Consider the following 26145-nt stretch of genomic DNA (forward strand, 5'->3'; position numbering starts at 1 on the left):
TCTCTGCAGACCTTTTAAATACAGTCTATGCTGCAGACGTGTGACTTTAACTGAATTAAAGATAAAAAACGTACCATGTGTACACTAGTGTATACTGTATTAAAACATAGTTAGTAGGATTATGCAACAGTTACAACTTACATGAATCGTTGTGAAGATAAATAAGCTTCTACGCATGCGTAAAACAAAATGTTTTGTTTGTTTTAGTTACAGATGTAGCAGATGCATATACAATACGAAATAAACCTCTCAAAGAAAAAATATATTGAGTAGTTTCCATAATACACCTTTGGGGACTACCAGCGAAAAGACAAGAGGTAGTTGAGACCAGGCTGAGTGTGCCTGACTGGATTTAAGACGACACGGAAGTAACCGGGAGTGAAACATCTCGCTTCTACAGTTTTTTGCTCTCGCACGCAGTGTAATTCATTATTATTAGAACATCGCCTTTGAAGGAGTCAATATGTTGTTGGTGGGGAAATAACCATCCCACCTGCTATTGTTGTCGTTATTGTTTCCAGGAACACAGACTGTGGTGACATGTATCAGCTTTTTGAGAGGACTGTGAACGGCGCGCACTGGACAGATTCAAGTGAGTGGGTTTTGTTGGCATAACCGGATAACGCTCCCTAAAGAGGCTAAAAAAAAAAAATCACCCGGCACCGGCGATACACGGTTAAAAGAAAGCCTCTTAACCACAGTCACATTAACATATTGAATGCATGTGTCTTCATGTATCGTATACATCACCAAACGAGGGTTGGTATATATTTATCACACAGTTATACAGAACAGGCAAGTGTTTTGAGGAAAATAACGGTATTCTTCTTTTGCGACAGCCGTTTTCCGGGTGGAGTATTCCTCCGCTCAGTGCAGAAGATAGTCCAATGAATGTTTATGTGCTGGGACACATAACAGCAACGAGATGGCCAATTGTCCAGACCCGTGGTGAGTTTAACATATACTGTAAAATATTCCTGGAAACATTACTAGCATGATGAATATTAGCAACTGATAGGCCCTCCACACTATTCAGGTTGTTCGAACTGACAAATCTATTTTCATATCATAAGTCACTAAAGTGTATTACAGTACATATATACAGTATTGTTTAGTATGGGCTGCTTTTCAAACATCCTGTGCTGGCTGCCACACCCACTCCAGCTCCAGTGAATGCACCACTGTGGACTTGGTTGCATGTCTAACTTAGTGTCCTGCTGCTGAATAAGTAAGAATATTTTGCTTTATTGCTGATTAGGAGTTGACAGGCTAACGTTTGCCTTACATAGGCCTAAGTAAAATACCCATGTTACACCCCTTAAAAAGCAGCATGGACCATTTTAGAAGGCCTACTGATGGGAAACAGCACAACTCTTGAGTAGGGGATCAATCAACATTTTTAAAGGTTTTACTTCACCCTGCAGCACTTCAGTGCAGTAAGGCTGCAGGCTGTATGGGAAGGTATACAAGGTAATGTTCTCAAAATCAAAATCTAGAGCAGATGTCCAAATGGCACTAATGGACCATTAACAATGGACCTGGTGAGGGGTTCTATTCTCATGTTTCTTTCTAACCTAAACCTTGATCAATAATGACTGTAAGCAAGACTCTTGTGTCCTCTCGAGTTGAGTTAAAATGTGATCTTTGACTTCCCTTTCTATACTAAAGTACAGTGACTATGCAGTCTTGTCAATGCATGCGTAACAGAGTGCTCCAAACAATGAAAAAAACCAAGGGTTTCATTCAACTGTTCTATATCAATTTTGATATTGATTTGATGTGATAGTAGCCTTGTCATTAAACCAGATAACTGCAACATCCCCTCTTGCATTTCATACTTCTCCCTGTTTTCTGTCTGTGTCTCTATCAAATGAAGACAAAATTCAAAACAAGTCTTCAGACAGCTTATAATGAGAATGTTTCTCATAAAGATTTTACCTACTAGCAGACAGTTACTAATTCCGAAGCTCTACCCACAACCCATGCAATTGTATCACAAATGTATCCAAACTTCAAACAAAATTTGTGTATCTAATTTTTAGGTTGCCACGGGTGACAGTTCGTCATGAGTACATTGGCCTGAGATCCTACGAGGTCTCTCCCTTCACATCTGTTGAAGATGTTAAACAGTTGCTCTACGAGGAGACAAACCTGCCTGTCAAAGAGCAACGGCTGACTCACAATGGGAGAGTGGTATGTCTTTTTTTTTTTCATATAACAGCAGAGGAAATATAGTAAAACATACCATAATGTGCAATTGGTAATTTTCAAAATGGTTATTAGTTGATAATTAGGAAAGATGTCTGTTCATTGTGTTTATACACTGTGTGTGTGAGGCTAATGTTTTTCATTTTTGGGTTGCATGTTCATTGTTTTGTTACGTACTGGAAGGCTTTGCTAAACTATTTTCAGTCACAAAAATAGTGCATGACAGTAGATCAAATAAAAACATTGGAAAGTAACATTGCCTTTTTTGTACAAACCAAAGACAAAACACAAAAATCTAGGTTTTGAAATTGGCCATAATTAAGTATGTAGTTAAGTCAGGATCCTATTCCAGTCAGTGTTGGGTAATTTCTTTACATTGTTGTCATTCTTTGCTGCAAGAAATTAGAGTAGGACTCACACACAAGTTCATAATTTTGCCCATGTTCAGTTTGTGTATTGTAAATGCCACATTATATGTATTTGTCTTGGTGATTTGGTTTGCTTGCTGTTCTTTGGTTTTGTAACATTTTACCACTAACATTACATTACACAAAGAGAAAAAGATTAACTGAGGTTGTTTCTCTGATGGTAGATAATTGCCAGCAGCAGAAAACAGATCTGTTGTAATGACAACAGTGCCATAACTGCAGGACAAAATTACGTGATACTGACCAAACCATTAACAGTGCCTTCATTGTTGAGATGCTGTGAACCAAGTTTCCCTCACATGTTTTATTTGATGTTGCTGTGAACAAATTATTGGATCCTTTTTGTTTTATCATTGATCTTATGACTAGTTTGTGCGTGGTGATGGTCATATCTATTTATCTATCTTATGTTTACTGTGGGCTGTTGGATTCCTACAGAGTAATGCAGTGGTCCTGAACAAAGTATCACCTCGGATGACTGCAGTCAAATGATCTGACTCATACTGTGGACAACATGACTAGGCACCTCATTGTCAGTGTATTGAACAAAATGCAATAGTTTGCTTACTGCTTTCTTAGCATAAGAAACAAAATAATTCACAAGCTAATATACATCTCCAGAGTAATTATCAACATTTAAAAATGATTTATTCTATTTTCATAGATACATTATAAAATCATATGTAAATACATTTTATACAGTTTTTCATAAATTAAGGTCATAAATTGCTTACTATAAAAGTATATTTTTTTGGATCAAACAGATGTGTCAGTAGTGTTAATTTGATTAATTGTGGCAGACAAATGTACTGTGTGGCTTTTGTGTGGTAGTTTGGTTGTGTCTGTTAGTGTATGGCCTAACATAACTGGAGTTGATCCCCTGTCTTGGGGTTCAGCTGATGGAAAGCACCAGGTGGTGGTCAGTGCTCTGCAGCCCCCACTGATCTCATACGCAGAAATTAGCTGCAAGCTAGCCACACCTATACACCAATACCACATACACCACAAGGTCAGGCCCTACAATTCAGATAGTTTAATTAAACAAGAGGAATATTTAAGACTGAGTATTATATACTGTGGACTGTTTCCTAGAATGAAAATATATGGAAAAAGATTTCCATTAGTCCCTCCAGATATAAGTTTAGATTTCAAGTTGCCTGTTCCGCCTGATGCAATTAAATTGTGCAGCAGTCTGATGGAGGAGGCACTGTGCCAGACACTGTACTTAGCAGAGGGTTAGTATGCCTTTTAGGAGAAACTGAAAGGCAAGTTTAGCTTGTTCTCTGGGACGCTCAAAATCATTCTTCAATGTAAATGCCTGTCTGTGGGTGCTCTGAAATGAAATAAAACATTCAGTCCAGTAGCCAAATGAGGTAAAACATTACCATACATTACACTAGTACTGTATATACATCTTTGTTCGAGAGAGAGGAATGTACAACCAAAGCACTCTGCTGTTCTCTATCTAGATGAATGTTGGATGCACAAGACATAAGATAATTTAAAATATTCAATTTTATTGCTGATTCTAAGTCTGAGTATGTTTTGTGTGGGTATGTTTCCACCAATATCACTTTCTTTCTCACACGTCTGACATATTGAGACAAGAATACAGCTTATCTACTTTAGCATATAAGCTCTTGTTTCCCATATTAAATATTAATATGTCATTAAAGACTTAAAATCCTTCATCCAGAATCGTACAAATGACTATTGCACAGTGCAGTGATCATGATGAGGATGATGACTGAGAGATTTGCTTATCCAGAGCTCAGTTTGCCAGACAGCATGTTGATGTGCAAAGACTGCTGAGTGCAGTGGGTCACAGTGTCACCTTGAAAAGCTTCAAACGGGAGGAGCAGCAGTATTGGGGCCTGGCAGTATTCTGGCGCCCTACTGCATTGATTCGGAAAGATGCATCAGAAAAAATTGTCTATCACACTAATGTGTGCAATAATGCAGCCCAAAACATTGAACTAGTGCTTCGGTGTGAGACTGATGATACATTCATTCTGATGGGAGGACAACTATCAGTCTGTTAATAGTAAAATGACAGTCAGTTCCAGTTGGCTTTCTAACTGTTTCGTGAGTGCATTGACAGAGGTAGTTTGACACAGTACATGGCAGTTAGTTACATTCTGCTAAAGCATTTACTTTGATTCACTGACATTGTAATTTTTGTTGAGTTAATGCCAAATTTGTTGTTACATTTTCTCCATATAACAGACCTGACCATTCAAATTATTTTGTTTTCCTCAATTCAACACATTTTTGTTGTATGTTAAATTACGTGTTGTCTCCGCATCATACCTTTCTAGCTGGATGACAGAGTGCAGATCGGGACCTTGGTGCCTGCTGGAAGCCCAGAAGTATCTGTCACACTGGAGGGAAGAGGCCTTAAAGGGGGAGGTAGTATTAAAACCACCACATCTCTGCAAAACAACCAAATCTTACAACAGTGAGGCTTACTCAGCTTGGCTTTTACAGGGAGGTTTGGACAGACTACACCACCGCTAGTCGAGTTTCTGAAAGATATTCTGAGGAGGTACCCTGAAGGTGGACAGATTCTGAAAGTAAGTGTCATGCTACATTATTATTTCACATTTTTCACAGACATTAAATACATTTAGCATCATTCTTATGGATGTTGGCCTTATGTAATTCCCTAAACAGGAAAAAACAATATAGTTTTTAGTTGCTGTGTTAACAGGCTGTGGTCGAGATTTCTCCCAGGCAAATGCTATAGTCAATAACATTGATGTCATGGGATATGTAGAGAGAAAATATGTCAAGCTTGCACAAAAACAAAGGGCACAGTTTTATTTTGGCTTTATCTGCTGGCATCAGCCATATTACCATACATAGTTGCAACATTGCCAGGGTAAAGGAATGAGGTCTCGCTGGGGACAGCCACTCTAATAATGTGCTCATTTTACTGTAAGGCTGGATAAAAGCATCCACCAAATAAGCTGATGTCATCATGCACATTACATTTCTTAAAACCACAATAAAGGCCCTGCATTCATGAATATGTATTTGTTTGTGTGTATTTTATAGGAGTTGATTCAAAATGCAGAGGATGCTGGAGCCACAGAAGTCAAGTTTATGTACGATGAGACGGAGTATGGAGTGGAGTCGCTGTGGTCACCTGACATGGCTCAGCATCAAGGTTAGTAGTGACAGTTAACACAGCCCTTGTGTTGGCAAGAATCTCTCCTGCTCAAGTATCATTAAGTAGGTGCGCTGTAGCTGATCCTCTACTCGGAGGGAAAGACAAATACATTTGTTACAGATAATTAAAAAAATAAATTTTTACACTGTACCTTTACTGTATATTGATTTTTAGGTTGTCTAAACATGTTTATGCTGACCTGGTTTTAACTCATTGTATTGCAGGTACGGCATTATATGTCTACAATGATGCTGTTTTCACTGTGGAAGATTGGAATGGAATTCAGGAAATTGCGAGGAGCAGGAAGAGAGAGGATCCTTTGAAAGTTGGACGATTTGGGATTGGCTTCAATTCTGTGTACCATATTACAGGTGTGGACTGTCCCAAAATGCTAAATATAATTTCTGTTATCAAATGCTTGCAGTACAAGAATTTTCCTGCCAAAATGTCTTCTGTATAACTCTTTTAATGTTTACCTAATGCCTATACATTTTTTGCTATGGCGGTTTGGCAAAATTACTATTAAGATGCATTGTAAGGCCCAGATCAGACAGAGCACGTTTTAGCAGCCTATGGTGGCTTTTTGTTTAGTTTTAAATTAAAGTGAAGCGTTTTGAGCCCCTCGCGATTTTTTGCAGTAGAGCCCTAAAGGCGAGATAAAAAAACTCCAAGCGGAAAAAACGCCCAACGTCATTCAACTTAATAGCAAAATAACGGTTGGTTGACGACGGGTGATTCAATGGTTGCCTAGCAAGAATAACAGAAAGATGCAACTGGTCTGATTGGGATGTCTTCAACAAAAAGGGCAGTGCAGTAAGCTTCGCATTTTGCGACCTGCAAACGCGCTCTTTCTGATCACAGTGTAAATGGCTAATTTGAGTTGTACAGCAGAGGAAATTGCTAAAAGGCAGCTAATGATTATTTTCTCAATTAATTGTTTGGTCTATAAAATGTGAGAAAGTATTAAAAAACTGCCCATCACAATTTCCAAGAGTCTAAGGTGTCATCTTCAAATGTCTTGTTTTGTCCAAAAAAATGACACTGATAATCATCACAGCTCTAAATTGAAGTTATATTTATTACACTATAGAATTAACAACATATTTAATTTTGAATTTATATTTTTTGTGTTTTTTCTTCTTACTTTTTAGATGCTCCCAGTATATTCAGTGGAGACCAGATTGCCATGCTGGACCCTCATCAGACCCTGTTTGGTGTGCATGAGTCTGGGCAGTGTTGGAACTTGAAGACAGACATTAAGGAGATCACAGAACTGAATGACCAGTTTGCTCCCTACATTGGGATGTTTGGGAGCTCTGAGAAAACCATTAAGGATGGCAGCTTTCCTGGAACATTGTTCCGCTTCCCGCTCCGCCTGAAACCCTCCCAGCTCAGTGGCAACATTTACAACAAAGAAAAGGTTTTGGAGCTCTTTGAGTCTTTCAAAGCAGATGCAGATACAGTGCTCCTCTTCCTCAAGAGTGTTCAGAAGATCTCCTTGCATGTGCGTGAGTCTGATGGTACAGAGCGTATGTTGTTTCAGGCTACAGCAACAGAGAATACTGATGATAAGTTAGAAAGACCGAACGCACTAAAGACACTGGGTCAGGCTATTGACAGCTACAGCAACGGTGTTCCCAGTTCTACCATCACGTGCGTCACTTACCAGGTCAACATAGAGACTCAGGATGAAATGGCTAAAGAGACTCAGAGGATGACGTGGTTGGTTTGTAATGGAGTTGGGGGCAGAGGAATGTGTGCTGAGTTGGACTCGTTGGCAGATGATTTGAAGTTCATGCCTACCATTGGCATTGCTCTGCCTCTTACTCTGATCAGTAAAGAAGAAAAAGGTGCCACGTCTGGCTTCTCAGGACGAGCTTTTTGCTTCCTTCCTCTCCCCCCCGGGGAGGAGAGTGAGACAGGGCTTCCAGTTCATGTCAGTGGCTTCTTCGGTCTCACAGACAACCGTAGGAGTATCAAGTGGCGGGAAGTGGACCAGTGGAGGGATCCAGCGGCTTTGTGGAATGAGCTGCTTATAATCACTGTCATCCCGAGGGCTTACTTCACGCTCATCACTGAGCTTATTAAAAGGGTGCAGACAAAAAAGGACCAAGACTTTCCATTGTCCCCTACAGGGACCTATGGGGCCTGGCCAGATCCTAAGCAGGTCAAGTCCCGCTGGAAAGCCATCCTCCAGCCTCTGTTTCATGACTTGCTACAGCATCAGGTCATCTATTCACTCAGTGAAAGCTGGATCCGGGTGGACCAGGCTGTGTTCTCAGAGCTGGACACAGATGAGGACATTTCAAAAACTGTGATCAACTACCTCCAAAGCTCAGGAACACAGGTGGCAAAGGTGCCTGCTGCAGTGGACTTTGTTGTGGCTGCCTACGTGACTGAGTCCACTGAAGTAAAGAAAGTGACTCCATCTTTGTTGCGGCAGGTGATCAGGAAGTACAAACACAAAGGTCCCTCACGGGAGAAGCTGTTGCTGTTGGAGTTTGTGCTTAGTGACGGCAATTACAGTGACCTTATAGGACTGGAGCTCCTGCCGCTGCAAGATGAGACATTTACAACGTTTTCATCTTCTGTCAGTGAAAAGGATTCCATTTACATTGCATCTGAAGAATACCCCAGGTAGAGATAGAGTGAAATAGTGTATTTTCACTATCAAGTTTTTGCAATTCTTGTCTAAATTACCTAATTCTTTAGTCTCTCCTTAATGTACATTTACTTTTGACTTAAAAAAACGATTTCAATAGGTGGAATCAATACAAAATAGTATTTGTTTTGACCTGAAATCAACTGGACAGTTTGCCATCTTAAGTCACAGACAATGTGTTATTAGTACATGTATATACATATACAAGAGTAGATATAAGTGTGGATCATTGTGCATGGCTTTAGTAAGGTTACTGCAATTTTCAAAGATCAGTTTTAAAGTTAAAACATATCTACATCTGAAAGGCAAATGCAAATTTGGGCTAGATTATTTAAGAGGTTGTGATTAAACTAGTGGCTTTGCTTCTGCCTTTTAAAAGCAGACAATTGCATTCAAATTGAAAACACAAATTGAATGGCAGTGTAAATTTCACTGTCCTTTCATGCAAATACAGTAAATTTGGACCTCAGTGCATCTTATTTTCAGTAATCAGAGGAATGTGTTTGTCTTTTTAACAAACTTCATCCAGATGTATTATTGCTGCTCAGCTATATTTTCATTGTTATTTTATCCTATTGGTTTATTTGGTCTTCAGTGACTAGATCAATGACAGCATCAATGATTGTATATGGAAAGTTTTCAATATTAAAAGTTTTAAAACACATGTACACGTAGAATTGGGTTCGTAAAAATGTCTCACCTTTTCTTCCTTTTGCTTTGTTCTAAGGTCTCTGTATCCAGGACTTGAGGGTCGGTTCATATTGGAGAGCATTAGACCTTCAGTAATGGACAGTTTGAAGAAAGCAGCCAAAAGCAGAGGTAATGTAACATATTTAATTTACTGTATGTATAAATAACCTTGGTCCCAAACAGTGACCAGTGACCTTTATACTGTAAAATATTTGACCAATTTATTTGTAATCTTAACAACAGGATCTAACAGTAAAGCTGAATAAATTCAAAGATTTTTAGGGGAAGCTTAAAGCCTTGTGCGAAGTATGATTTATAGTTATGGTAGTATAAAATATCCCTGTGATGACTTTTTGTGTTATGTGAGTTCGGCCATGTTGTAATAATGCTGGGACAGAAAGGGAAAAAGAGAGTGAGCATGCTGATTCATGGAAGAATTGTTTTTTTGTGCTACACATTCCACTCAACCCACGAGATCAGATCACTGCCTTCTTATTATAATCTATAATACTAAAGAGTATGGCAGTGAGCACACAGACCAGAACTATGATGAGTAACAAATTTGTACTTTAAACCCAACATGAAAGGCACAGAGAATATTCTAATCCAACATTTAACTAGAGCAATGTGGACTCCTATTCATTTTTATTTTATAATTTTTTTTAAGAAGTGTAGTATTGCTACAGGTTTTTACGGTGTCTACAGAAATCTTTCATTTGCTGCCCACTCTGGCCCCACCCTTTAATGATGTTTGAGTACCACTTTAGAGTTACTCAAATCCCCTGACATCCCCTTAACCTCCCCCTTTCCACCCATGTCTCACTCTCTTATTCTCCGCAACAACTTCTAAACTGTGCATTAGGTTGAGGCAGGCTGAAACAATTCAGCATGAAATGCTGATGCTGAAAGACATAATTAATGTTATTAGTAACACCTGTGTTTTACTGACTATGACCTCAAATTTTTTTTAAATATACATAAGTAGGGTTGGGTATCGTTTGGTTTTTTTCCGATATGCTAAATATAAAAAAAATATAAAATACTTTTAAAACGGTGCCAGTGCCTAAACGGTGCCTGAACCGGTGCCTAAACTGAAATATATATAATATATTTATAATGTATATAATATAAAATATAAAAAAGGAACACAAAATGACAGTTGGCGACATTAAAGAACGGCTTGTTTATTGCTAAGGCGACAAAATTAAATGATTGATTAATAATGATATAAAAATAACTTATAACAATTACTTATTTCACCAGTAAATTGCTGGTAAACGACAAAAACAAGCACCAGATGGGAAAAGGGTATTTTACAATAACTTCAAATGCACCACAAGGCTGGCGAGTTTCAAGCGAACGCACCGTCTGTGTGTTGTTTTTCCGACAACGGCTGCTGCAGTCAGACTGTTACGTCCAAAGGGGTAAGCGTCTGTCAACAACCCGTAGCTCCTATGGTGCCATTTTGATGCTAACAAGCACTCACCCGCCGTTAGCATTCCATTGACTGCCATTCATTTTGACGTCACTTTGACAGCGAATAACTTTACATCTGAAGTGTTTAAAGACTTTATTTGTCCATTGTTTATTTCTAAAGAAACACGACAATGTATAAACGGCTCAATTACCTTGTATCTCACGTTATGGCTCTGTAGCAGACGATTTTGTAAAAATAGGCTAATGATTGTGTCATAACCACGCCACTTACTATCGCATAGTAGAGGAATTACTGTATAGTACAGGAGAAGCTCGCAGGCAGTTTCGACTTACATTAGCTGTTTAAGTTTAATTACTAATTTTAACTAGCATTTTAGTTAGTAATAAATAGCCTGTGCCCATGTTATCTCCTTACATATACCTACGCTCTCCGTCTCTGCAAGATTGGGAATGATTGAGATTTCTCTTGGCACAGCTACCAGAAGACTTTCAACTTTCAGACAGGTTGCTCACGTCACATTATGGCTCATCACTTTTGAGATGAGCCAGGTCTGCGCAGAATCAATCACTGGCGATCGCCGCCCAATGCATGCAGGTTAGATTTGTGTACGACTTGATCCCGACTTGCTCTGACGTCGTGCACACATGGGCAATGATAACCTCACGAGATCAATTTTGAGACGCAGGCAGTGCAGTTGCTTTTCACCGACTGCAAGACCCAGGCGAACCCAGGGCATGCTGGGAAACGCCGGCCTTTCATCTGATCTACACAGCTGATTGGTTCAGAATCGACTCAACATGATGACGTTTTATATAAACTTTTTATTGATTTTGATTTGGAGGGATTTTACTGCTATTTGTTTGATTTAAAGGCTTATTCTGTACAGAACACGTGTGGCTGATAGTTACGTTTAGAAGTCAGAGAGACTAAATCTGTTCAGATTACGGATCATCTACTGTGTAAATCAGCAGCAGATCACATGTAGAGCATTTTGACAGCTACTCTGTCATAATAAAAAACAACTGGAGACTGTGTAGGAGCTGATACATGGGTCTGATCTGATAACATTTTATTAAATCAGAATCGGACCACAGTGTTTCTGTCACTTCCTGTTCAGCCTGAAGGCTGCTGGAATTGGCTGTAAACTGTCTGACTTGACAGCGGATTTTTGTCACCGCCCCTAGCTGCTCCCTCCTGCTCTCGTCCACTTTACAGGCGAGGCGCAGTTCATCTCGAACGAGCCTATATACGTCGTCTCTCTCAGTTGGAGGCTGCGCAGTAACGCTCAGCACTCACTGGAAAAGTGCTTCTAATATCCTTCACTGGTCTCCGTCCAGAGCAACGGGATCTGTTGGTCTATTCTATATACTGTCTATGGTTACGTCCCGGTGTTGGAATCCTCTACAGGGAAATACAGTCACACTTTACACTGCTTAACGTAAGCTGTCAGCATTTTAACCATTGTGTTTACTCCAGCTACTAGCTAACGGTAACGTAGCGTCCCGTGCAGCGATGCTTCTGAAAAAAAGAAAAAAGTCAGGCACCGAAATGAGGAACCGAAATTTTCGTTCTTATTCGGTCTCGTTACTACCGTTTACGTCGGCGTTTCGGTACCCAACCCTATACATAAGATAGAAACAGAATAAAATTCATTCCATAACTCTTAAAATGTGTCACTCAAATTGCAGTGCAACAATACCTTTGGGGGTGCTCAGGTAGGTATTTAAAAGTGTGTCAAGTATTGAACCTTTTTACTATTAACCAAAACTAATGCATGACTGTAAATGAGCACCATGATAACTGCAGTCAGAAACTCTCACAGATATGAGAAGTAAAATAAACTCACATGTTTAGTTTCTTAAAAAATCCTGTCCTAAACACTCATTATCATTCTGACTTAATTTACACAGGTTTCTGTAGTGGGTCATAGTGCACTGTATGACTTGCAGTGTTCTAGTGTTCTAGGTATGTGAGTCTTTGAGAAATGTTTCACCTACACTGAAATGATAAAAATGGGTTCAAGATTGACAGGATTTTAGTATAAATTCAACAAACTGTGTGTGTGTGTGTGTGTGTGTGTGTGTGTGTAATATGGTTTTTGCAAGTGTGTTTACATCAGCAATATGTGCTGCAATATTGCTGTAAGTCTTGAATTTTGAGTATGATTATACTAATTATTCATATTTAGTTGTTTTTTTTTAACAAAATGAATTAAAAGGTTAATCTGCTTGTGGCATGTTGCTCTCTAATTTATCTAGAAATTGATTTAGTGGATTGTGAGGACAATTTTAATTCAATTTTAATTTTATCATCCTCAGATTGCTGCATTGTGCAATAACAACAAACCTAACTTTGACAGCTTTGATAGTTAGCATTTACTTCTTCAAAAATAACTGAGGCAAATTGTATTTTTTCATTGTTATTTAAACAGGAAGACCCTGCACTCAGCTACAAATGCTGAACCCTGAACGATCAGCTCGACTCATCAAGGAGATCCTATCAACAGCCTGGCCAGCTAGAGACTTCATTGTCCAATGGGAGCCTGGAAACAGAGAGTTGAAACATCCTACAGTTTCCTGGCTGAAGATGATTTGGAAGCATCTCTATATATATTTTGCTGATGACCTAAGTACCTTTGAAGACATGCCTTTGATCCCACTTATGCCACTTGAGGAAAGCATGGACATAGTTAAGCTTCTACGTCTCAACACTCCATCCCCCATTATTCTTGTGGATGAGGAAGAGGTGCAGCTTTCTGAAAACCTTCTTGACATCATGCAAAAGCTTGGAGGAGTAGTGATAAAAAAACTGGATTCGTGTTTGCAGCACCCTCTGCTAAAGAATTACATCCATCCTTCCTCTCCTGGTATGCTTATGCAAATTATGGATAGATTGCCAACACAACGATTATCCAGCCAAGTCTCTTCTTTCTCAGTCAAACAGAAGATTGCGCTCAGAAACTTTCTTGCAGGACTGTCTGACATTACAGAGAGGGAAAAGCATACCCTGCTTGAGCTTTCGATCTTTGAGAAAGTGGGGACCTGCTCTGAAGGTACCTTGGCATTCACATCTCTGAGAGGAGCCAGAGCTTTACATCACAGAGCCAAGTATCCACCAGATGTGAAATTATCCATAAATCTTGTGGGTTGCTGTGATGAGGAATCAATCCGCCTCATCAAGATGCTGAATGTAGAACAAGTGAAAACAACAGAATGTTTGAAGATTATTATTCAGGATATTGAGAGGGGTTTCTACACAACAGATGAGATAACCCATGTCATGCTTTGGGCACTTAAACATCTGGCGTTTCTAAAAAATGAAAACTCATCTGTGATTGGATGGCTTTCTGCTCTTAAATTTATTCAGTTGCCTTGTGGAAAGTCAGTCAAAGCCTCAGATATTTTTGATCCTGAGCTGGAGATTCTACAGAATCTGTTCTACATGGAAGAGAAAACCAGGTTTCCCACAAGTATATTCACGTCTTCCCCTGATATTCTTCACTCACTGAGACAACTGGGACTAAGAAATGAAGTACAGCTCAGTGAAAAAGATGTACTCAAAGTGGCAAAGAAGATAGAGGAGTTACAAAGCTGCAAGGAGCCTGAGTGGGAATTCATAATCAAAAAGGCGAAAACCCTCCTGCAAATACTTAACAGACAAACCAAGTTGGTAAAATCAGCTGATGCTCAGACAGCGTTGCTAAAACTGAAATGGGTACCTGTCTGCAAAGAACGACCTCTAACTTACCCGAAATCCCTTGCTTGGGTTGGAGATACTCTCAATATCTGCTCTTTGTCAGAGATGTGTGACATATCCCATGCAGTGCTTGTGGGCTCTTCAGTAGCAGTAGTTGAACACACATCTGCAGGTATGAAGAAGGCACTGAAACTAAATGTAGAGCCACAGGTGGATCAAGTATTACAGCACCTAAAAGCAGTGAATGACTGGCATAAATCTCAAGCATTCACCACAGAGGATTGGTATCAATTCCAGCAGATCTTGTTTGAGATATATGGTTTCATGCAGGCTCATCTTGAGGATGCTAGAGAAGCAATGAAATCACTGCCTTTTTATTGGGTGTGGACGGGGAAGACATTCTCATCACCTGGCCAGACGGTCCTAAAGCCCCTCCCTGATCTAGACTTGCAGCCTTACCTGTACTCCCTGCCAAAGACAATTAGAAAGTTTCATAAGCTGTTCAAGTTTTGTGGTTCAGTTGAAGAGGTTGAGTCAAGACATGTGTTTGAAGTCATCAGCACCATCCGACAAAGATGTGAGAGAGAGATTACCAAGGACGAAAGCAAACATGATATCCTACTTTTAGTCAACATCCTGAGATGGCTGTACAACAATCAGATACCTGTAGATACGAACATGCATGTGCCGATTCTTTTTTACAAGGACCCAAGCAAATTAGGGATGAAGCCCATACATGAATGCACCTACTGTGACATCAAGGTTGACGATTTGAATGACTTACTTGAAGATGCATCAGAGCCCATTATATTAGTCCATGATGACATCCCCATGAAAACTGCAGAGTGGCTGAAGGTGCCATGTTTGAGCACAAGGTTGATAAACCCAGAGAACCTTGGCTTTGAACAATCAGGCCAACGAGAACCTCTAACAGTGAGAATAAAGAACATCTTGGAGGAATATCCATCTGTAGCAGACATTTTTAAAGAGCTCCTCCAGAATGCTGATGATGCAAGTGCAACAGAGTGCAGTTTCCTCATTGACATGAGAAAAAACACTGACATTCGAGAGAATCTCCTTGATCCTGGCATGATTGTTTGCCACGGACCCTCCTTGTGGTCTTTCAACAGCTCTGTATTCTCAGACACTGACTTTCTAAACATCACAAGGTTAGGTGGTTCAGTGAAGAGATGTGAAGCAGACAAGGTTGGCAAGTTTGGCTTGGGCTTCAACTCAGTTTATCACATCACTGATATCCCCATCATTATGAGCAGAGAGTTCATGATCATGTTTGATCCAAACATCAATCACATCAGCAAACACATCAGAGACAGGTCTAATCCAGGAATCAAAATCAACTGGAGCAAACAACAAAAAAGGCTGAGAAAATTCCCCAACCAGTTCAAACCTTTCATTAATGTCTTCAATTGCCAGCTTCCTCTAGCTCAGGACTCCCCATACAAGTACAATGGTACACTGTTCAGACTCCCATTCAGAACAGAGCAGGAAGCCTCAGTAAGTGAAATCAGTAGTTTGTACTACAACACAACAGACATATATTCCTTAGTTGATGAGTTCAGCATATGTGGCCATCGGTTCATTTTGTTTACTCAGCATGTTGGAAGTATGGTCTTAAAATACCTGAAATATGAGGAACCAAATCCAGCTGGAGCACAAGATGTCGTCACCATCAACAAAAGTGTGTGGTCATCCAAATGCTCATACGGACCTCTGAGTATCCTAAAATCTGCAGCAAAGGTTATGAAAAAAGTAGCAAGCACCAACAGAGTACCTGCTGATGTTCCCAAGTCTGGCTGCATCATACGCGTTTTGGTGGAGGAGTTTCATAACGTGTTCAAACGCATGGTTGATCTCCATTCACCACTGTTCAGAGGCTCAGAAGAGGATCCTAACCAGTACTTTGAGATGGCTGCTAAAGGTATTCAGACAAGAAGACTCACAGATGAAATGCCCCCAAAGGCAGTCGAAGTCACCAACTGGCTCATGTGCTCATGCATGGATGTAACTGAGGCACTCAAGTTTTCCCTCAGTGATATTGGAAAAAGACTTGGACTAGTGCCTTGTGGGGGAGTGGCTGTTCTGCTCTCAGAAGAAGAGAATCGCAAATGGACAGTAAAGACAAATATCACACCAATCGGAGAGGTGTTTTGTTACTTACCTCTCAGAATCAAAACAGGCCTACCGGTCCACATTAACGGCTGCTTTGCTGTTACTTCCAACCGCAAAGAGATCTGGAAGACTGACACCAAAGGACAGTGGAATTCTGTGTTCATGAGACATGTCATTGTCCAGGCCTATTTAGCAGCACTCACAATGCTACGTTCAATGGCTGAAAGTGGAGAACTGCTCGAGTACAGCTATTATGCAGCATGGCCAGATCCAAGTCAGGTGCATGATGACTTCACACTGGTCAGCCAGGGTGTCTACCAAGAAATAGCTAAAGGAGGTGACAGTGAGCATGCAAAGGTTTTCTCAGACGGAAAAACCTGGGTGTCAATCAAATATGTCAGATTTCTTGATGATGCCTTACTCTGTAGGCCAGACATTGGTCCTGCTGCTTTCAAGATATTTTTGAAATACCTCAAGAAGAGTGGCTCACAAAACCTCTGTGCTGTTGAGCTGCCTGACTGGGTGAAGGAGGGATTTGATGATGCTGGATGTAAAGGGAAGTTGATGGAAAACACCCTGACAGAGAAGCAGTTCTTTTCAGACGTCTTTTTCCCGCACATCCAGGAAATCGACAAAGAGCTTCGAGATCCCCTGATGCATTATGTCTTGAATGAGAAACTTGAACATTTTGCATCAATCCTTAGGGTTACTCCTTGCATCCCATGCTCTGGCCCTACCAAGGAACTGGTTTTACCTTCCAGACTTATTCACCCAGAAGGAAGAGTTGCTAAACTCTACAACACTGATGATGGAAGATTTCCTGAAGGGACTTCAAAAGACTACCTAAACCCTGTGTGTTTAGTGAAGCTAGTGCAGTTAGGCATGGTCAAAGATGATCTTTCATGGGAGGACCTGATTGAACGGGCTCAATCTGTTATTGATCTTAATGAAAATGATCACACAGCTGCATGCTTTCGTAGTAGTATACTACTCATTCTCATCGATGAGAAACTGAAGATGAGTGATCCAGGAGCAGCTGAGCTCTCAGAAAAGCTACGTGACACCAAGTTCCTTCCATTCCTGACAAGACCTGCAGGCTTCTCACTACCATGGCATGGGAACAACTTTTCCCCAACAACAATGTTCTCTGCTAGAGAACTCTTCACAACTGAACATCAGGAAACCGTGTGTCTGATGAAGCCAATCCTGAATGAGAATTCTCCATCTTTCAAAGGTTGTGGTGCAATGTCATTGGCTGTAAAAGACTGTCTTGGTCTGATAAGGAAGCCCTCAGTTGAACTGGTCATCAGTCAACTCAAGAAACTTTCTCAATCATTTGATGGTGTCACACTGTACCAGGAAAACATAACAAATGCCTGTTACAAATTTATTCATGAGGAAATGCTGCAGGATGAGAATGCAAAAGGACAAATCACTGAGGAACTGAAAGAGTTCAATTCCATCTTGGTGGAGAACACATATGTCAATCCCTCCAAAGTTGCATTCCACCTGAATTTTGATGCAGCTCCACATCTTTATCAGCTCCCTAACAAATACAGAAACAGCTGTCGTGAGCTCTTTGAAAATGTTGGGGTACAGCCCAGCTTCACAGTCGAGGATTTCGCCACAGTTCTTGAAACTGTGAAGCAAGAATGTGGGCGAAGGGTACTCAGCGAGGAGAACTTCCAGTTGAGTCGCAGAATTATTAGTGAGGGAATATGGAGCTTGATACGAGACAAGAACCCAGAACACTGCCAAGCGAATTATGGTGGGATTCTGTTACCTGACTCCAATCTGACATTGCAGCAGTCAAAATCACTGTGCTACAATGACTGCCCTTGGATAAAAGTCAGAGACTCTTCTGTGAAATACTGTCACGGGGATATTCCAAGAGAGGTCGCTGTAAAATTAGGAGCAGTCCCAAAACGTCACAAAGCCTTGGAGAGGTATGCCTCGAATGTCTGCTTCACTACACTTGGGAGTGAGTTTGGACAGAAAGAAAAACTCACAAGCAGAATTAAAAGCATTCTCAATGCTTATCCATCAGAAAAAGAAATGCTAAAAGAGCTGCTTCAAAATGCAGATGATGCCAAAGCCACTGAAATTTATTTTATTTTTGATCCAAGGATACACCCCACAGACAGAATATTTGATGACAAATGGATCCCAATGCAAGGCCCTGCCCTCTGTGTATATAACAACCAGCCTTTCACAGAGGATGATGTCAGAGGTATACAGAACCTCGGAAGAGGAACAAAAGAGGCAAATCCAGGCAAAACTGGTCAATACGGCATAGGATTCAACTCTGTCTATCACATCACCGACTGTCCGTCCTTCATCTCAAACAATGACATTCTGTGCATCTTTGATCCACATGCACAGTATGCACCTGGGGCGACATCCGTGAGTCCTGGAAGAATGTTTAGAGACTTGGACTCTGACTTCAGATCTCAGTTTTCAGATGTTCTGAGTCTTTACTTGGGAGTCCAATTTAAGTTAGAACGCAGCACAATGTTCAGATTCCCCATCCGCTCTAAGGAGATGGCAAAGACATCAGAGATCAGTTCTGTCCCTGCATCAGACAGAATGGTGCAAAACCTTCTGGATAAGCTAAAAACTGACGGTGCAGAGCTTCTGATGTTCCTCAACCACATGGAGAAAATATCAATCTGTGAAATTGATAATGCATCTGGAGAACTTAAAGTCCTCTATTCTGTGACAGCCAAAATAACAGATGGTGATCGGCTAAAACGCAAACAGTTTCATGCCTCTGTCATTGATAGTGTGACCAAAAAAAAGCAGCTCACTGCTATCCCAGTCCAACAGATAACCTACACAATGGACATAGAGGACAATGATGGGAATTTGACCACATGGATGATCTGCAACCGTTCTGGCTTCCCTAACATTGAAAATGTCTCAAAAAGTGTAATCTCAGCTCACAAAAATGAAGACATAACTCTATTCCCACGTGGAGGGGTAGCTGCATGTGTAAGCCACAACTACAAAAAAACCCACAGAGCCTTCTGCTTTCTGCCCCTTTCACTGGAGACTGGTTTACCTTTTCATGTCAATGGGCATTTTGCCCTAGACTCTGCTAGAAGAAACCTATGGAGAGATGACAATGGAGTAGGGGTAAGGAGTGACTGGAATAACAATTTGATGACATCACTGATAGCCCCTGCCTGTGTGGAACTGCTGATTCAGCTTAAGCGTAGATACTTTCCAGGTCCTGATCCCACCATGACTGTACTACAAGGAACACCGCTTCATGTTGTTAAAGATACATTGCGGAAATATCTGTTCTTCTTCCCAGTCAACCGACTTGATATACAGCCAGATTGGTACTGCCTGATTAAAGCAGTGTACAACTGTATTCATGCTGACATGAAGCGTCTGCTACCTGTAGTCAGAGCAGCGCACATGGACAACTCTGACATGCATTCTGTCATTTACATTTCATGGGTGAATACATCCATTGCAAACAAAGGCAGAGCATTTTTTGATAATCTGCTTCAAGATGAACTTCAGCACTTGAAAAACACAGAGTACAACATCACCTCAAGGAAGTCTGTGGCTGAAAATGTCTATAGGCTAAAAACCTTGCTTCTGGATATTGGTTTCAACCTGGTTCACAGCTGCGAAGAGACAGCAAATCTCTACTTGTGTTTGAAAGATGCAGGGATAACAGTCAGTTATGTGACACCAGAGGATGTCCGCAACTTTCTTCACACTTTCTCATCACCAGACACATCTTGCCATGTTGGAAAACTCCCCTGTCGTCTCCAACAGTCAAACTACAAGTTAGTTCATAACTTGAAGCTTCTAGTTGACTACTGCTTCAAAGATATAGAAGTAGATGAAGTCACAATTGAGGGTTTGCCTCTGTTGATAACAATGGACACTATGCTTCAGGTGTTTGATTCAAAGAGACCAAAGTTCCTGACAACACATCATGAACTAATCTCATCAAGGAAAGACATGTTCATGAATACACTGTACATCAGGTACAGCAATATTCTTTTGAAGACAGGAGCTGCAAAGATGTTTGACATTAGCTGCTTTGGTGACCTACTTGGGTCTGCTCTTCCAAGAGAGTATCGAACAAGGATCCCTGTTAAGTGGAGAGACACCTTTGGAAGTGAATCTTGGCTGAAGAATGTGTGGAACTTCATCGGTGAGAATATTGCTGTTAAGGAGGATCAGGTGGACATCAAACCCTGTTTCAACACAGTGCTTGACATTCTGAAAGACTGGGCTTTGCTGCCTGGAATCAAGTTCATGGCAAGAGAAAAAATAGTTGTCCCTGAGCATGATGTGCTTTTACCTCTGAGTTTGATGAACATAGCCATATTTCCACATGGCCAAAATGACAAAGTCTTTCACACTCTAATGAAAGCAGGGTGCATTCAGCTTGCAGTGAACAAAATCTGTGTCAAAGATAATCCCATCATGCCTTTTCTGGCACAACACACAGCCAACATTGAAAATCCATCAAGTGTTCTGAAGGCTGTAGAGTACATGATCCAGACATCTGCATTCAAAACTGCAAACCTGACTGACAAGGACTTTGAGGCTCTTCTGTTGTATTTCAACTGCAACCTAGCTAACCTCACAAAACAGGATGCACAGAGCCTAAAACTCCTCCCATGTTTTAAATCAGTTAGTGGGAGATACATCAGCATTGCAACCTATGAGACAAACTATGTCCTTGCAAAAAGCATTCCCACTGCAGACATAGATAAATGGGCTCACACAGCCTCCTTTGCTTTCCTTGCTGACAATCCACAGCTGAAAGAACTGTACACCTTCCTTGGCTGCATGCCAATTGATGACTTAGAAATCTACCTTCAACATCTCCTGCCAAAGTTTGAGAGTTTTTCGTATGATGCCAAAGTTGTACACATTATCTACTTAAAGGAGAGACTTTTGTCAATAGAAGAATCATGCAAGATGAAGGATCAGCTCTATGACAAATTGGAGGGACTGTTGTTCATCTATGACTACTCAAACAGACTCAGGCCAACCAAGTTTTTCTACGATGAGACAGTAAAGGTGTTTGAAGTAATGCTACCTGCAAAATCATTCATACCAAGTGACTTTTTTAAGAAAGTTGAGCAGGTGTCAAAACCCAAGAATGGGACATTGTTGCTCACCTCATGGATAACATTTCTGAGAAATATTGGTCTCAAGCATGAAGTGTCACTGCAGCAAGTTCTACAGTTTACAAAAGAGGTCAGCATCAAAGCCCAAACAGAGAGCTGGACCAAAGAAAAAGTGCAAACCATTGTCAATGTTCTCTTGAACCACATTTTCAAAGAGAGGACGGACTTGTTCCAGGGTACTTTTCTCAAAGAGCTCTCAATGATACCATTCCTGTGTCCTGAGAGAGCCCCTGAAGAACTCATCAAGCTTCATTCGCAGTACCAAGAGATGAGTGGCACACTTCCTCTAATTCGCTTCAGCGGGTCTCAAGTAAATCCAAAATTTAAGCAAACAGATATCATTCACTTGCTTTGGACATCTTGCCCAATTCTACCTGAGAAAGCTACACCATCAAGCATAAAGGACCAGGAGGGGAACCCTCTCACTGGACAGGAACAACTTGACCAAGTGCTGAACATGTTAGGTGTCAACTTGGACCCACCATTGGAGAAAGTCATAAGCAACTGCAAGAACATCTGCAACATATCTAATCTGGATGATGAAATGGTTAAAACAAGGAACAAAGTTTTAAAGTCCACCTACGAGTTTCTCAATGCAGATAAAAGAGATTTCCGTTACCAGCTCCGTGGGGTGGCTTTTGTCATGGTTGAAGATGGCTGGAAATTGCTGAAACCTGAAGAGGTTGTCATTAATTTGGACAATGAATCAGACTTCAAGCCCTACCTTTACAAATTGCCTCTAGAACTTGGTACCTTTCATCAACTGTTCAAACTTCTTGGTACAGAAGATGTTGTGTCAACCAAACAGTATGTTGAAGTGCTGTGGCGAATTTACAGAAGTTCAGAGGGCAAGCAGCTTGACCCAAATGAAATGAGAACTGTGAAAAGGGTTGTTTCAGGATTGTTCAAGTCCCTCCATAATGATCCAGTGGAAATTCGCAAAGATCTTGAGAGTCTCAAAGATTTGATATTTTATATGCCTAGTCATGACGGTAGATTAGCTAAATCCAGTAGCTTGGTCTTTGATGATGCCCCACACTACAAGAGCAGAATTCAGGGTAATGTTGGAGTTCAGATGCTTGTGGACATGAGCCAGTGCTATCTGGGCAAAGATCATGCCTTTCACACAAAGCTGATCATGTTACTTCCACAGAAACTAAGGCCTAGACTGTTGAGTGGCATTCTTGAGGAGCAACTTGATGAGGATTCTCCAAGAATGTGCCAGTTTGGAGCTCTTTGTTCACTTCAAGGTCGCCTTCAGCTGTTGCTGTCATCAGAGCAGTTCATCACAGGACTGATTAGAATAATGAAACATGAGAATGACAATGCATACCTTGTGAATGAGGAAAAAGCCATACGTCTCTGCAAAGCACTTTGTGAAGGATTGAAAGTTTCTTGTTTTGAGAAACTCCAGACAACATTAAGAGTGAAAGGATGTAGCCCTATCCAACACAGTCGCAGCGAAACACTTGCCTTCCTCAAGAGATATGGGACAGCTGTGATTCATCTCTACATCCAGCATTCAGACAGCAAAGACATTAATTTTCTCTTAGCATTGGCAATGACATTGAAGTCTGCTACAGACAATTTGATTTCTGACACATCCTATTTGATTGCTATGCTGGGCTGTAATGACATCTACAGAATCACAGAAAAGTTGGACAACCTTGGGGTTAAGTATGACTCAACAGAGCCTTCGAAACTTGAGCTACCCCTCCCTGGAACTCCCATACCAGCTGAGATACATCACACTCTCCTGATGGATCCCATGAATGTATTTTATCCAGGAGAGTATGTAGGTTACCTTGTAGACTCTGAGGGTGGAGACATATACGGATCCTACCAGCCTACATATACATATGCCATCATTGTTCAAGAAGTAGAAAGACAAGAGGAGGAAAACACAAATTTCCTTGGAAAATGCTTCCAGATTGACATTGGTTACAGTGAGTACAAAGTAGTCAGTTCCCTTGACTTGTACAAATTCTCAAGACAAGATGAAAGTAACCATGCGCGAGACACCAGTGCCCCATCAACTCCTACAAGCCCAAACAGTCGTTCCTCTGGTCCACGAATGATCCCTCCTGTTTTTCCTGGTAAGGAAAACCTCAGACCCCCCCCTCAAAAACAGTCTCCAAAAAAGATCAAGCTTCATGCATTGCCTGAGATTCTGAAAGAAGTGACCTTAGTAGTTGAACAAGCTTGGAAGCTTCCAGAGACAGAGAGAAAGAAGATAATCCGCAGATTGTATCTCAAGTGGCATCCAGATAAAAATGCAGAGAATCTGGACATTGCCACTGAAGTCTTCAAGCACTTACAGAACGAGATTAACAGGATGGAGAAACAGACTTTGACTGATCAGCAAAATACGGACCGAGCTTCCAGGAGATCCTACTCCACATCATCATCTCGCTTCCAGTCAGAGAAGTTCTCATATCAAAGGTTTTATTCATCGTGGAACCAAGAAGCAACAAGTCACAAGTCAGAAAGGCAACAGTTCAGGGAACATTATACAAGCTATGCAGGTTCGTCACATTCTCACCGTTTCTTTGTGCCCCCTACATTTAAGACAGTTGGGAACCCAGTGGAAGCCCGCAGATGGCTGAGGCAAGCGAGAGCAAACTACTCTGCTGCTCGGAATGATCTCCATAAAAATGCCAATGAGTGGGTTTGTTTTAAATGCTACCTAGCCACAAAGCTTGCACTGATAGCTGCTGACTATGCAGTAAGAGGAAAGTCGGACAAAGATGTGAAACCAACTGCTCTGGCTCAAAAAGTGGAAGAGTACAACTCCCAATTAACAGGCCTCTCAAATGATGTTCAGATCCTGGAAGGATATGGTGTGGACAGCCTGAGAACTCGCTATCCTGATCTACTGCCGTTTCCACAGATTCCCAACGACAGATTCACATCTGAGGTGGCAATGAGAGTGATGGAATGTACCGCACGGATTATCATAAAGCTTGAAACCTTTGTGCAGCAGAAAATATAATACTAATGTTGAAGATGACAACAAAACTACAGTATGCATATATCCTGTGGAATAGAGGACGCCCATGGCTGTGTGCAGTACAGATCATGTGTATCACTTTGAATAAAATTGAAGTATCCAGCTGGCAGCTTATGGTTCTGTTATGGTGGTTCCGTGGCCCATGCACAGTAAATAAATGTATGGCTCAATACACATTTGCTGTAACGTGAAAAAAAATCTGCATATGCTGTACATACAACTGCCTAAGCAATATGTTTTGTTTACCAAAGTCCCCAAAATGACAATTTTGCTCTGAGTTAGATAAAAAAATATGCTGTTTTTTTACTTTATCTTTTATAAAAAAAAAATCAATATATATTTTCTTGCTACAGAAAACCAGTTGAGTGTACTTAAAGGATGCACTTATAATGGAGAAATACACTCTAAATGTCAAATACGGCATATACTGTCATGCAATGTGTCCCATTTGCAAGATCTCAGCAAGTCAAGAAAATTACAATCATGTTTGTAAATTTTCTTTTTTGTATTTTTATGGTTAATTTCATATAATTTCTGTAAAAGTTGTACATTTTCTGTAACATAGCCAGTCACTTGTTTATGAACAAAGCACTTTTTTTTTAACTCCTCATGTACTCGCACTTGCACTGGTAGAGCGCTTGTGTCACCCCCAGCAACTCGGGAGAATCCAACTGTGAATGGAAAACTCTTTACCTTAAATGCAATTGGTTTTTTTTCATTGAGGATATGTTTTGTTATAGCTATGTTTAATATTGTGCTCTATACAGTAACATTTGGTGACTGTTTTACATTACCTGTTCATATGAACCATGTGTATTCTGGGGCCCTACAGTAAGTCTGCTTTGATAACTTAAGTTTTATTTTTTTGTTTTTTTTTGTTTTATTTTTAAATTTTGGGTATGGCAGGTATGACTGCAGCTCAGCATTTGCTTAGAAGTTGCCCAAAAGTGGTTTCTTTTTACAGCGATGACCTGTTTGAGAATACTCTGTAGGACAGTGTGATAAAATAAAGCCAGATATACGCTATTATTTGGGAACAACCCTTAACAGGTTAACTTTTGCCGGCATGAAACAATGTTCATACGTTTTTGGTAATTTTAACTTTTCTGGTTTAAGAAACCTAGAGCAGCACCAAACTGTGGTGCTCATGTGTTTTTACTGCATTACTGGCTTTATTTTACCTTTGATTCAAAGGATTATACACACACTGACCACATATTGTAAATGTAATTTCTAATTATAATTTGTGTATCATATGATCATTGATCATACCTCATTGATGTACACTGTGCCATAGGAAGGCCTAATAAATTCCCCTTAACTCTATTGTGTCAAGTTTGTTTATATGTTTATAAAAGATGGGAGTTTTGGAGAAAAAAAATGTAATTGTCATATTTTGTATTGCATTCTTTAAACATTTCATTTAATATGTTGCCTCAAGTTTGCGAGCAAAACAATTAATTTGTTCCTTTCAGTGGAGGAATATGAATTCAGTTAAAATGTACTCTTGATTGTTGGTATTGACATGGAAATGTCACAGGTGGAA

The 26145-nt window shown here is 40.4% G+C and overlaps 1 protein-coding gene across 1 annotated transcript; it reads left to right on the forward strand.

The window, feature by feature from the left end:
* The first annotated feature begins 393 nt into the window (after nucleotides 1-393).
* sacs (sacsin molecular chaperone) lies at nucleotides 394-25958 on the forward strand. Its single transcript, XM_078246540.1, has 10 exons — nucleotides 394-592; nucleotides 840-948; nucleotides 2043-2193; nucleotides 4955-5045; nucleotides 5124-5209; nucleotides 5694-5805; nucleotides 6033-6179; nucleotides 6960-8445; nucleotides 9198-9289; nucleotides 13030-25958. Exons 2-10 carry the CDS (start codon nucleotides 926-928, stop codon nucleotides 24579-24581), a joined length of 13740 nt encoding a protein of 4579 aa, XP_078102666.1. The 5' UTR covers nucleotides 394-592; nucleotides 840-925; the 3' UTR covers nucleotides 24582-25958.
* The last annotated feature ends 187 nt before the right edge of the window (nucleotides 25959-26145 follow it).

The sequence above is a fragment of the Sander vitreus genome, chromosome 3 (genome assembly GCF_031162955.1).
Source record: "Sander vitreus isolate 19-12246 chromosome 3, sanVit1, whole genome shotgun sequence".
In the NCBI taxonomy this organism is placed as follows: Eukaryota; Metazoa; Chordata; class Actinopteri; order Perciformes; family Percidae; genus Sander; species Sander vitreus.